This window comes from Prionailurus viverrinus, chromosome D2, assembly GCF_022837055.1.
Source record: "Prionailurus viverrinus isolate Anna chromosome D2, UM_Priviv_1.0, whole genome shotgun sequence".
NCBI classification, from domain to species: domain Eukaryota; kingdom Metazoa; phylum Chordata; class Mammalia; order Carnivora; family Felidae; genus Prionailurus; species Prionailurus viverrinus.
In genome coordinates this window covers 18,449,250-18,462,055 of record NC_062571.1, presented here as the reverse complement: position 1 = coordinate 18,462,055, position 12,806 = coordinate 18,449,250, and the positions used below count along the sequence as shown (strand labels likewise).

The window sequence follows — 12,806 nt, the reverse complement described above, 5'->3', positions numbered from 1 at the left end:
TGATGGCAACTGTGCTCAGCTTAAAACCTTTCTACTGCGTCCACCAGCGTGGAGGATTAAAAAAAAAAAAAAAAAAAAAAAAAAAAAAAAAAAAGCATCAACCTCCATCGTGTCATCTCTAGGTTACTCTGACCCACCTTTGTTTACCCAACTGGTGGGTACCAACCCCGCCTGCTCATGTCAGGGGCTCTGGCCAAGACTCCTCCATTGACGGGAGGGAGACCCTCCCCCCCCCCCCCCCCCCCCCCGCATTGGCACTCCGACCTGGTTAAGGCCTACTCCTCCACACAGCTCAGCTCAGCCCGGTCCACTGCCAACCCCAGGACCAACCTGTTTCACTGCTCACCACACTGGTTCCTACACTACCACTGCTAACACCTCATACTTACTGAGCCTATGCCACTGGCCAGACACTATTTTAAGGGCCGCACGTAGATCATCTCCCGTACGCTTCAACAGCCCCGGAAACTAGGTAACATTCCTCGGATAGGAAAGCTGAGGCCCAGAGAAGTTAGACACTACCCTAGGGTTTCACAGTGCCAGGATGGAAACTCAGGTCACCTGGCTTCAGGGTCTGGGCCCTGACCCTTTACAATGTCCTGCTGCCCGAGAAGGTTCCACATGAAAGCAGAGGCTTCTTGACAACAGTGAAGGCTTCCCAGTTGCTCGTTGAGAGAATGGTCAGAACAACTGCTACCTGGGAAGCTGCCCCTCACACGCAAGGAGGCTGGAAACGACTTCCAGCAGCATCCACTGGGGGATGTTGGTTTAACAGAGGACCGCTAGGGCTCCCTTCCAGCTAAGACCAATCATCCAAACCAGAACCCCTTCCCTTTCTCCTGGGATGTCCTTCACAGGTGTTACGAAGGACATTTGTTTGTAAGAACAAACCCCTCCAAACCAGTTACTGGGCGGTTAAGTGAGGCCTTCCTTCGCGTAGCTTAACAGGGACAGAAGCACATGTAAACCTCACATTTATAGGCAGGAGCAACAAAATCATTCCAAGACGCAAGAACCTGATTTATTGTCTGATGATGAAGAAAAAAACACCCAAGGCAAGCCCACCCATTGGCTTCCTAGTTTAACACTGCATTTTCAGAGGCAAGAAGGATTCGTAATTGGCAAAGCAAATCAAAGTTAGCAGGCTTCACATTTTACACGAAGAATTTAGGCCCACAAGGAATCTAAAAGGTATTCTCCCCAAAAGGAAATGACAATAGCTACTACTTAGTGCTTTCTATATGTCAGGCATTTTCACATTCCTCATTCCTTTTTTTGGGGGGTGGGGGGCACCCTTTAAGAGACCTACTTTTAAGTTATCAGTCCTCACGCCGTTTTACAGAAGAGGAAGCTAAGGCTCAAAGAGGTTACATGGTTTCAACCTTAGGTCTACAGGGTCACCGAGCGCCATCCACTACTCGAAGTTTCTCGGAAGTTTAAAGATGTGGCACAAACTCCCTTTCCTAACTCTCACTTTCGAGCAGGGCTGCGAGCACGGGGAACGGCCGCCGGGTCCTCCCACCCCACAACTCAAGCAGGTCACGCACGTGTATCACCTAAGAGCAGACAAACTCCACCCTCACTGCTCCTCCGGACACGGCACCCAACTGCTTGTTCGCGGGAGTCCCCATTCCAAGATTTCAATCTGCAAGGTCAGAGTTTAGGTAATTGAAGACGGACGCCGCGTGGGATTGGCAGACTTACCTTCTGATCCCAGAACCACACAAGCTGCGAGATCCGCAGTATAACGACACTTTCACTACTGATGGGAGAACTGCATGAAGCTTTCAAGTCCTCCACTTCCGCTAAGTCTAAAATGACACCCACTATTTCTAACCATCAACTGACTTCGGACCGACGCCTCGCCTGGTACATTTTCAAAAAGCCCCGGAGCTCCGCGAGTACCGCCTAAGCGCACAAACCTCTTGCTGTCATGAGTTAAGCAACCTCAAAGGCAGCCTTGCAGGTCGGTATCCTCCAGCAGCAACTAGTCTAACTCGAGATCGCCCCCCTGTCACACGCAGAGGTCGATTTCACACCCGGCCACCCGCAAGCACCATGTGCGAAGTTTAATCGTGAGTTCGGCCAAAAGGCATTTCCTTTTTCCTTAAATGAAAAGGAGATGCGGACCTGTGCTCCTGCCCCGGCTGCCCAGCGCTCAGGACCCCTTCCCGGCGGGTGCCCGGCAGCCGCCCCGGCGGGACCCACCCCGAGCAGGAACGCGGAGCCCTCCAGGTGTAGCTGCCGACTGCAGGCCACGCCGCCCGCGGCCGCCTGGGACTCGCAGGCCGAGGGCGGAGGCGCGGCCGCCGCGCCCGCGCACAGCCGGCCCCGCCCGCCCGCCCCGCCCCCACCGCCCCGCCGGCGGGAGCTGCGGGCGCGCGCCCCGCCTAGGCCTCGCCGCGCGCCGCCGCGCCGCCGCCCGCGCGCCCTCCCTCCCGGCCCCCGCCCGCCCGCGCGCGCGCTCGGCTCGCGACCCCCTCCCCCGGCCCTCCCCGCCCGCGCGCCCCGCACTCACTGAACATCCCAGGCGGCTCCGGCTCCTCCCGCCGCCGCCGCCTCCGGGATCGGGTTGCTTCCGCCTCCGTCGTCTCTGCCGCAGGGTCTCGCTCCGACGGCCGGCTCAGCCGGGCCCCCGCGCCCCGCGCCCTGCCGCCCCCGCGGCGGCGGCTATGGGCGGCCGCTCCATGACTGACTGACACGGAGCGGGCCGCGGGCTGGGCCGCTCGGGCCTCCAACGCGCAACCGTCTCCACCAATGGGCGAGGCGCCTCGGCGCTCTGCTGGCGATGCCTGGCGTGCGCGCCGCCCCGCCCCGCCGCGCCGCCGGCGTCGGGCGGAAGGAGCGCGGGGGCCGGTCCCACGTGGTGGGCCAGTCCGGGAGTCCGGACCCGCGGCCGCCTCCCCCGTGCTGCGCCCCGGCCCGCCGTCCCTAAGCGGGGCCGGCCGCCAGGTGAGCTCCTTAACCTGGGGACTGCCCTCCGGCCGCGCCGCCGCCCTGCTCGGGGCGGGGCGGGAGGTGAGCTTCCCTGGGGGCGTCCTCCAGGTGTGCCCCTCACCGAGGGCCGGCCCCGAGGTGAGCCTCCCCCGCGGAGCGGGCGCTACGCCCCGGCCCGCCGTCCCTATCCGGGGTTGGCCTCGAGGTGGGCTCCTTAAGCGGGGAGGGTCCTCGGCCCCGGGTCCGTCCCCGCGCCGCGGACAGCGAGCGCTGCGGAGAGCCGCCTGGGCTCGCTCCTTCGGCAGCCCCTTACGTCGCTCCTCGCTGCTCTCTGGTTCTCGTTGCTTGCTTTCATGATGCGCCGCGGGGTTCCGAGTGTGGCCGCGCTTAAGCTCCCTTTGCGTGGGTCCTAACACGGTTTCGCGTTCGGCCTGGTGGTCTTCACGCCCCCTCGCGTAGGCCGCCGGATGGCACCGGGAGCGGAAAGTTGGTAGCCTCCGGGAGGGTCTTTGTAACCAGTTCTGCCAACACTTTTTAAGTACTTTGTAGCTGGTACGTTGGCTTTCTGACACACTGAAGTTACAAGTAAGTTGTTCTTTGAATGGGCACGTGTGGGCCTCTTGACGAAATGGGAAAACTGACAGCACTTGACTCTTCTGTTCTCTAATAGAGGGAAGGATGCTGTGCTGATATTAGTGTCCTTCCCGTGGTGGTCGCTCATTCCTTGTATAATTCTGAAGGTAGGTCTGTAGGATTTCAGGCTCCGTAGATTGAAGAAATACAAGTGATCCAGCCCTTGGCATAGCAAATTCTTTCCCTTTGGTGGTATGTCAGAATCAGGAAACTGCGGTTTTTTTTTTTTTTTTGGTATTGTCCTATTTTGATTTTATTTACAGTATTTTAATTTCAGTACCGAGTAGGAAAATGGTTCACTTTTGAGGAACTTGTTTTCTTGTGTATAATGAATATGACTTAATGTGATAGGTTTCCGCCTTTTTTTTTTTTAAATGACGTTTAGGAAACTCAAAGCTATATTTACTTCAGGCTTATGGAATTATAGCTGGTCAGTATGCTTGCTTTCCTGTATAATTTTCTTATATCTCATTTTTATAGTTTCAATTGTGTAACTGTATCGGGTCTTTGGAAGCAGAGCATGTCTATAAGCTTAAGTGTATATAAATAGAATAAAGTTACAGTGGAAAGTTACTGTTGCAGCTGAAATAACAGTACATCTGTTGGGACTGGTTTTATACTTTATTTCTTTTCTACTTGGTGAAATATTTTCTCCAAAGATTGCTTATTTCTCTCTCTAAACTAGTGGAGCTTGTCACATAGATGATAGTTATATAGATGATACATAGTTGCAGGTGATTTATGCAGACATTTTCAGTCTAAAACCTCACGTGAATCTCCTTTCACAAGTAATTTGAATACTTTGGGGTTTGCCCGGTTGTATTCCTGCACATTCACATCGGAGGATATGATGTTTGATCACAGCAGGAATACTGGTACATATGTGAGTGTAATTCTTTTTATGCCTTCTTTTGTCAGTTTCCCCCAGAAAATTCATGGGCTAAAGCATTTTATGTATAGATTTATGCCCAATAACTCTGTTTGGTGTATTTTAGTTCATTAAAATTTTTTTTTCAAGGAATATGTATTATGTAGATAATAAGATACATGATGTTCTTTTTTTGGTGCCTATTGAGTTTGGCCTTAATATAATATTTTTTTCCATTTTAAGTTTTAGATAAAGTGTAGCAATGGCTGCTATTTATTCCGGCATTTCCTTTAAGCTCAAAAGCAAGACAACTTCTTGGGAAGATAAACTAAAACTAGCTCATTTTGCTTGGATTTCCCACCAGTGCGTTCTTCCAAATAAAGAGCAAGTAAGTTTAATGTGAAATTTACCTTTTTGTTTACTACTAAAAAGAACAGTCACTTATATAAATTATGTGTTGAAATTTAATTAAAATTTAAAAAGAAAAAAGGTCGGAAAATAAAACGTGGTTAGAGGTTAAAAGTAGTATCAGTAAAAAAAAAATGAATGAGTCAAATATTTCATTAACAGAGATTTTCTGTTACAAAGTCAGTATTTTTTTGTGTGTGTTTAGAAACTCCTCTTAGAGAGGGAAAGAGCCAAACCATAAGAGACTCTTAAAAACTGAGAATAAACCGAGGGTTGATGGGGGGGTGGGAGGGCGGGGAAAGTGGGTGATGGGCATTGAGGAGGGCACCTGTTGGGATGAGCACTGGGTGTTGTATGGAAACCAGTTTGACAATAAATTTCATATTAAAAAAAAAAAAAGGAACGCCTCTCATATTTCAAATCAACTATATGCATCAGTGAACGAATTGGGAACTGGGTTACAAAAATTAGGATCCGAGTCTGTAGGTAGCTGCATTTGTTTGTGAATCCAAGGTAATGCTTCATAAGCAACTGCTTTTTGGTGATTTGTTAAACAGCTTTGGAATTTGACCCGGTCGGAAGTAGAAGAGCTTTAGTATCTATAATAAGCCATTCTAGAAGTAGATTAGGAACCAAGAAAGGCATGTCTTGTTAACATTTTTCAAGCTTATTTGGCAAAAAACAAACGAAAAAAATCCTGTTAATATACTAGAGACACCAGGATGTTGAGCTCATGAAATTGTGTTAACACACACCCATGTGCTAGTATTAAAGAAGACAGCACAAAATGCATCAAATATGGGTTACATCTATTAAGATGATGATGAGGTCCAGGATGCAGAGCGCTCTCACATCCGGTGGGTTCTAAATTTGGCTGCACCTGAGAATCATCTTAGCCGCTTGATAGTCACCTGGCAGGTGCTACCCAGGGTGAGCCGAAGGCGGAAGTAGCAGTGGCGGTTGGATCAAGGTCTCCGTAGTCTCATGCTGAGAACTATTTTCCCTTTTAGCATCTGTCACTGTTCATACTGTTACAACATTTCTCCTGTCATGACCTGAGGCCTCACCCCTTTGATGAACGTGTTACAGTAATGGAAACTATGCATGTCTGCCCCCCCCCCCCCCCCCTTTCATAAAGCACCCGTGCATTATTTCGCAGAAGACCGTCTCTCCGTCTTCTGGATGAGGTAAATAGACCTAGAGGTTTTACAGGTAACGTGGGAAAGCCAGGACACAAACCTCTGCCTTTTGACTCTGTTTTTGCTTCTGGGTGTGATTCATTTTGAGCGGCCATTCTGAGCAATTGTTGTGCTTCTAACTTCTGAAATTTAGCATAACTCGAGAAGAGTTAGAAGAAACCGTTTAGAGTTTCACTTGAAACTTTTTAATGGCCTCAAATGAAGACAAAATTAGTTTTTTCTGTTTTTATTATTTTATTTGTTTATTTACTTATTTTTTTTTTGAGAGAGAGAGTGAGCAAGCAGGGGAGAGGGGCAGAAGGGGAGAGAGAGAGAATCCCAAGCAGGCTCCCTTCTCAGCACGGAGCCCGACCCTGGGATCATGACCTGGGCTGAAATCTAGAGTTGGACGCTCAACCAACTGAGCCACCCAGGTGCCCCTAGTTTTTCTTTTTATCGATTTTATAATAATAAGCATCTTAAGTTACTAGGACATTCTATTATATATAAAATAATATTACTAAAGGTAGGTTTTATTTTTTTTTATTTTCTATTTTTTTTCAATATATGAAGTTTATTGTCAAATTGTTTTCCATACAACACCCAGTGCTCATCCCAAAAGGTGCCCTCAATACTAAAGGTAGGTTTTAAAAGACAGCTTTTTCTCTGGCAATTGGATTTGGTTATACATGGAACATCCTTATAAATGTTCAGCATCTTTCTTGGTAAGAAAATATATATTTTCAGAGCCTATTTCTTCCAAATTCAGGTATTACTTGATTGGGCAAGACAGTCATTGGTTGCATTTTATAAGAAAAAACTTGAACTGAAGGAAGACATTGTTGAAAGGCTTTGGATCTATATAGATAATATTCTACACAGCAGAAAACTGCAGAATCTCCTCAAGAATGGAAAGACAATTAACCTTCAGATTTCCCTAGTCAAGGTGATTATCTGTTTCCTGTGTTATCTTGTGTGTGTTAACGTGCATCTTTTGATTTCTGTTAATGCTGTAGGCTCATTTATTTTGGGGTTAATTATTCAAGATATAGGAAGTATCAAGGTAGAGAAAGAGAAGGAAATAATATTACTAGAATTTTAATATACTTATCGAATGCGTTTTGTATGCTCCACACTGTGCTAAGCACTTTGTGTTATTTAATGTTAAAGGGAAGCTTAGAACTATTTCAGGGTGGTGGTCGATTACCTTTTCTTAATTAATTTTAAAGAGTGAGCAAGCAAGCGGGGGAGAGTGACGGTGGTGGGCGGGAGGGGGAGGGGGATGAATCTTAAGCAGGCTCCACACTCAGCACAGAACCTGACGTTGGGCTTGATTCCACAACCCTGGGATTGTGACGTGAGCCGAAATCAAGAGTCAGACACTCAACCCACTGAACCACCCAGGGTCCCTGATGACCTTTTTTTTTTTTTTTTAACTTTTTTTTTATGTTTATTTTTGAGAGAGAGAGAGAGTGCGTGCGAGCACGGGAGGGGCAGAAAGAGAGGGAGACACAGAATCTGAAGCAGGCTGCAGGCTCCGAGCTGTCCGCAAAGAGCCCGACGCGGGGCTTGAACTCAAAAACCGTGAGATTACGACCTGAGCCGAAGTCGGATGCTTAACCAACTGAGCCAGGCACCCCTCCGCTTTTCTCTTTTAAGAGTACCTTTTGCTTTTTTTTTTTTTTTTTAATATAAAGTGTAATTGTAAAAACGTATTTCGGACCATAGGATCATAGCCCAAAGCCACTGTCCATCCACGTATAACTTCTAAGCTGAATTTCAGGCTTAGGATATAAGGAAAAGTAATCTTTGGAGTTCAAGTCTTATGAAAAACAAGCTCTTTAGAAGGGACAGCAGAATTACAAAGGCACTGATCCCTTTTCTGAATTTATATTGGTCGGAGATGGCTGTGTGAAGGACTTAAAACAGGTTCTCTGCCGTCCTTTGGCGCAGTAAGCGAATGTCAAGTTGATTTAGATACGGTGATCTGGGGATTTCCTCCTCCTCAAGATAAGGACAAAGAGTGAGTTCACGGATTCAGTTGTATTCTTCTTGTGTGTGGGTGGGTGTAGTAATGAGTTTTCTTGCTTTTTTAACGCTCAGATCATAAACGAGAGGATAGCTGACTTCTCTCCTTTGGAATCCCAAAGAAGTATGTGTGCCATGCTGAGCTGTTGCCAGGGCATCCTCTCGACACCCGCCCTCGCCGTCATCTACACGGCTAAACAGGAGCTGTTAGTGGCATTGCTAAGCCAGCTGTGCTGGTTGGCCTGTAGGCAGCCAGAAGGAGCCAAGGTCGCCCAGTTATTCGAAGTCATTCACTTGGCGCTTGGTCACTACCTGTTGATCCAGCAGCAGCAAGTCAACCCACGACGTGCTTTTGGCGAGGTGACTGGGCACTTGCTCCAGCCCTGCCTGGTCCTGAGGCACTTACTCTCGGGGGGCCCGTGGACACAGGCCGGCCAGGGCCAGCTGCGGCAGGCACTGAGCCGGGATGTGAAGAGTCAGATTGAGGCCGTGCTTCAGGGTGGGGCCTTTCAGCCCGAGTTGCTCTCGTCCTACAAAGAGGAGCTCTTGGACCAGCAGCAAGGTGACGCGAAGATAGGGGCCCTGAAGAACGTTCTCGCTCCTACGGACACTGTGATTGCCAGGCTGGTGGAGACAGGCTACTGTGAACCGTCACTGCATGCTGCCGTTGTAGCCAACTCAGTGGCTTTGCTGTATAAGCTCTTTCTGGACTCTTACTTCAAGGAGGGGAATCAGCTTCTCTGCTTCCAGGTGCTCCCCAGGCTGTTCGGCTGCTTGAGGATCGCACAGCTGCAGGAGGAGCACCTGGCCGCCCTGGCCGCATCGGATTGGACCTCAGAACTGCTGGTTGTGGAACAGCTGCTGACCTCGGTGGCCCACAGCGGTATCTACAACATCGCCGCCGACAGGATCCGGCACGGAGAGGCTCAGTTCCGCTTTTACCGCCGTTTGGCTGAGCTGCTGGTAAACCATTCACAAGCGTCCGTGCCGGCCTGGTTCCGCTGCCTCAAGGCTTTGATGTCTCTGAACCATCTGGTTTTAGAGCCGGACCTCGACGACCTGTTGGCTTCAGCTTGGATTGATGCAGAAGTGACAGAGTCTCGAACGAAAAAGGCACAGGAGGCGCTTCTTCACACCCTCTTCCAGACTTACGCGAAGCTCCGACAAGTGCCACGGCTGTTTGAGGAGGTTTTGGGGGTGATCTGCCGCCCGGCCGCCGAGGCCCTGAGGCAGCCCGTGCTGGCCGCGGGCCCCTCCCGGGTGCTGTGCGAGTGCCTCCTGGAGTTGCCTCCGAGTCAGATCTTGGACACGTGGTCGCTCGTGCTGGAGAAGTTCCAGTCTTTGGTCTTGCCTTATTTGCGGGGCGATGCCGACATGGCCTTGAAGTCGCTGTCCCTGAGCTCACTGCTGCACTGCATCATGTTCAACATGAGGAGCCTGGACGGCAGCACGCCTCTGCCCGTCATCAGGCGGATGCAGCGCACCATGGAGAGGATGCTCCGGGAGCTCGTGAAGCCCCTGCTGGACCTTCTCCTGGACCCCCCGGGCCCGGAGCTTGAGCTCTGGCTGCAGAAGGTCAGTGACTCTGCACTCCTGCTCTCTTACACTTGGGCCCAGGTTGACACCATGCTCAGCATGAACTGCAGCCAGTATCGCTCTGTGTCTGGGGCTCTTACGGACATTGCCGTGGAGACCGCAAACCTCCCCTCGTTGCTCCCCGGGGTAGAAACGCACCACTGGAAGAAGATAGAAAAGTTTGTGGCTCGGTTCGACTCTCTCAGCAGGTATTGCTTAGAACAGCTCTACCTGCAGAAAATGAAAAGGACCTTAATGCAAACTAGTTTCCGGTCTGAGGAAGCTCTCTGCACTCTGAGGCGTGATGCTGCCTACATTCTTGGGTCCGGCAGAGAAAGCTTGAGTCGGAGGACGACCGCCTCCTGGGATGGCCAGGTGGGGACAGTGAGTGCTCTCACGTACCCTGTAGCGCACTGGCACTTGATCGTGTCGAATCTCACAATTCTAATATCCTATCTTTGCCCGGATGATGTGCGATCCCTGGCCAGTGTGCTGCTGAGAACTTTACCGACGAGCAAAGCCCAGGAGGTCTCAGCAGAAGAAGAGGCAGACCTCACACTTGAAAGAATATCCAGTGCCGTCCTTCACAGCCCTCTCTTTCCGGAAATGCAGCCCCTCCATTCTGCGTTCTTAATGCGCCTGTCCGAAGGCTGTGCGGGCATCCTGTGTTCTGGGGCCCAGGGTGACCCGAGTCTTCTCAGTCAGCAGCTGCCCTGGCTCTTTGAAAAGGAGCACATGGGTGTGGCTCTTTGGGAAAACAGATTTGCAAAAGTTGGACCCGAAGGTGTAGAACCAAAAGGAGAAACTGCCCAAAACATACTGTCCTTGGTCAAGAGTGGCTTCCCCATTCAGCTGGAGGGAGAACAATTAGAGAGCATCCTGGGATTGTTGGAAGTTATTTCTGCTCTGCAACTGGACAGCCTCTCGACTCCCTATCACGTGCATTACTTTCTTCTGTTACTGTCCGTGGCCGTCACCAGGCTGGGGAGCTCCTGCCCTTCCTCACTGACCCTCAGGTTTTTGAAGACTTGCTACCGGCTTCTTGGCCACCTGCAGAGAGGGAAGGGTGCCCGCTCAGTCCTCAAGACCATGTACGCTAGTGAGATTTTCGAGATCATGCTGACCTCCTCGTTCAGAGCCAGTAGTAGATTTTCCGTGGCTGCGGATGACCCCTCCTGGTTGGAATTCCTCCAACTGACAGGGACATTCTTGGAACAGCTACTGCAGATGCTTATCCAGATGAAGCTCAGCCTGGTGCTCAATTTTGGGAAAATCATTGCATTCCTCTGCAAATTGTCCACCGAAGCACCGTCAGGCAAGCAGGTGGAAAACCAGAATCCTCTGGGCCAGCAGCTCCTTCTGGTGTCTCTAACCAAGTTGTGCCAAGTCCTGGGGCCTTTGGTCAAAGAGCGGAGGCAGCACCATGAGGCCTCAGAAGCGCTGCCTGAGCTGCTGCAGAAGGCCGTTGTCCAGACAGGAGCCGTGCTGCAACTGTGCTGGGCACGCGGGGCCCGGGGCCAGCGCCTTCCCTCCGCCTTCATCTCGTCGGTCAGCACGCTCTTGGAGGCGGATGTGGGCCAGCGCTCCAGGCACGGGGCCCAGGGTTCCCAAATGACTGGCGAGATGCTGACCTCCCATGCCGCCTTCTACCAGAACGTTTACTCTCAACTGCTGTCAGGGTTAGCGGCCCTTGCAGGAGACCAGCAGTCTTTCCAGGCGGCCATGCGGTTTTTAACTCTGTTCTTTTTGGCCCCAGAACTCCATCCCAAGAAGGATTCTGTTTTTGCCTCCGTGTTTCATTCTGTGACGAAAGTTCTGGCAGGTAAGGTATTTTCTCTTGAGCTAATTCTGTACCATAGAGCTTTTGGTAAAAGCTGGTAAGCCACCGGCAAGGTGAGTGCCCCTCTCCCCCCCACACTCCCGTGGAGCAGCTGTTCACTGTGGAAGGTACATGCTGTGGGCAGTGAGAAAATCCCCCCACTGCCCCGCTCCCAGGAACTCATGTCCAGTGTCTGCATTCTGTGTCCGTAGAAAGCTCACGGTTCTGGTTTCTACACAGATTGCGGCCTTCTAGGTATGTTGTTTGACATCTTCGTTTTTTACTTATTTGGGGCATTGTTCTGGTTTACAGTTTTGAAATCTGTTACTCTTTATCTTTTTTACCTTTTATCTGTCCTGGCCCCGATGGTTAAACACATAAATTTCATTCTTCTTGGTAGGCTTTCCCGTGTCCAATCTCCACTGCCATCTCCAGTAACTGAAGGCGACGTTAAGCCAAGTCAAAGAAAAAAACTGCAAATAATTTATAGGGAACCTCATAAAATTCCTCGAGGCAGTTCAGTGAACTTCCACCCCTGGGTCTCAGTGTGATGCCTGGCCGTCATCGGGCTGCGGGTGCTAATTGGGCGGGAGCTTAGCTGTCTTCACGGTCTTTTAGTTTGATGTCATCCTCCTGGGCCAGCCAGTCAAGACCACAGACCTCGTAATGGCTGTGTGCAGAAGCATTTGATGGCTGCTGTCCCCGAGGTCGTCTCTGTTTCAGGTTGCCGTGGGTTGCTTTTCTTTTGGTTTTATTCCCGAGGGTCGGGGTTAGTTAGGGTAGTCCTTAGAGGTGAGACTGGGGAGCGTGTCGGCCGGGCGTAGCCCCCAGAAGGCATGCCGACTTCTGTGTCCCGGAGGAAAAGCTGCGACAGGCGGGAGGGAGCCGCAGCTGGGGCTGCAGGCGTGATCAGACACAAAAGCGTTTAGTAGGACCTTGTAGGAAGCGGAGCCGCCCAGACCAGTGCCAGAACCGGAGTGTTGAGGCCAGAATAACACTGCCGTTGTCTCCCTTTCAATAGCCTCTCTGTCCCTGCCTTGATTGTGGATTGACTGAAAAGGCTTTGGTGTCACATGTTCTATCTTATTCTGTCAGCGATTCTTTCAGGGAACGGTGTTCACCTTAGGGGAGGCTAGAAGTTTAGTCTTTGACGAACACTGGTTACAGTGTCCTGAATGAGTGATCCAAGAAATGGCAGCGGGTGGCCTGAAGCTCTGGCCCCTCTTCCCCTTTGTGATACAGAATATCGTGTGTGTCTCTTTCCCTCCAACCCTCTCGACCTGAGGGGGACTCGAGGTCCTGACCGTGTGTCCCTGGACTTGAGGGTTAGAAGCCCAGGGACAGAGCCTCTGTTGTGGCA

The 12,806-nt window shown here is 50.8% G+C and overlaps 2 protein-coding genes across 14 annotated transcripts in view; one reads left to right on the top strand and one right to left on the bottom strand.

The window, feature by feature from the left end:
• TAF5L (TATA-box binding protein associated factor 5 like) overlaps positions 1-2,720 on the bottom strand; it is a 31,920-nt gene extending 29,200 nt beyond the window's left edge. For 4 of the 9 annotated variants that reach the window (XM_047824864.1, XM_047824869.1, XM_047824863.1 and 1 more), the window contains exon 1: positions 2,519-2,720. The gene's annotated coding sequence lies outside the window, so the exon portion shown is untranslated. Of the gene's footprint in view, positions 1-1,704; positions 2,034-2,130; positions 2,283-2,518 lie in introns of those variants that run through there. The other 5 variants (XM_047824867.1, XM_047824868.1, XM_047824865.1 and 2 more) reach the window with 5 other exon arrangements.
• Positions 1,952-12,806, top strand: part of URB2 (URB2 ribosome biogenesis homolog) — a 28,820-nt gene continuing 17,965 nt past the window's right edge. For 2 of the 5 annotated variants that reach the window (XR_007145277.1, XM_047824858.1), the window contains exons 1-4: positions 2,760-2,952; positions 4,682-4,826; positions 6,794-6,970; positions 8,128-11,449. Coding sequence is in view for 4 of the 5 variants with exons in the window: in XM_047824858.1 (XP_047680814.1) it covers positions 4,701-4,826; positions 6,794-6,970; positions 8,128-11,449 (3,625 nt within the window). In the remaining variant the exon portion in view is untranslated. Of the gene's footprint in view, positions 1,967-2,759; positions 3,076-4,369; positions 4,454-4,681; positions 4,827-6,793; positions 6,971-8,127; positions 11,450-12,806 lie in introns of those variants that run through there. The other 3 variants (XM_047824861.1, XM_047824859.1, XM_047824860.1) reach the window with 3 other exon arrangements.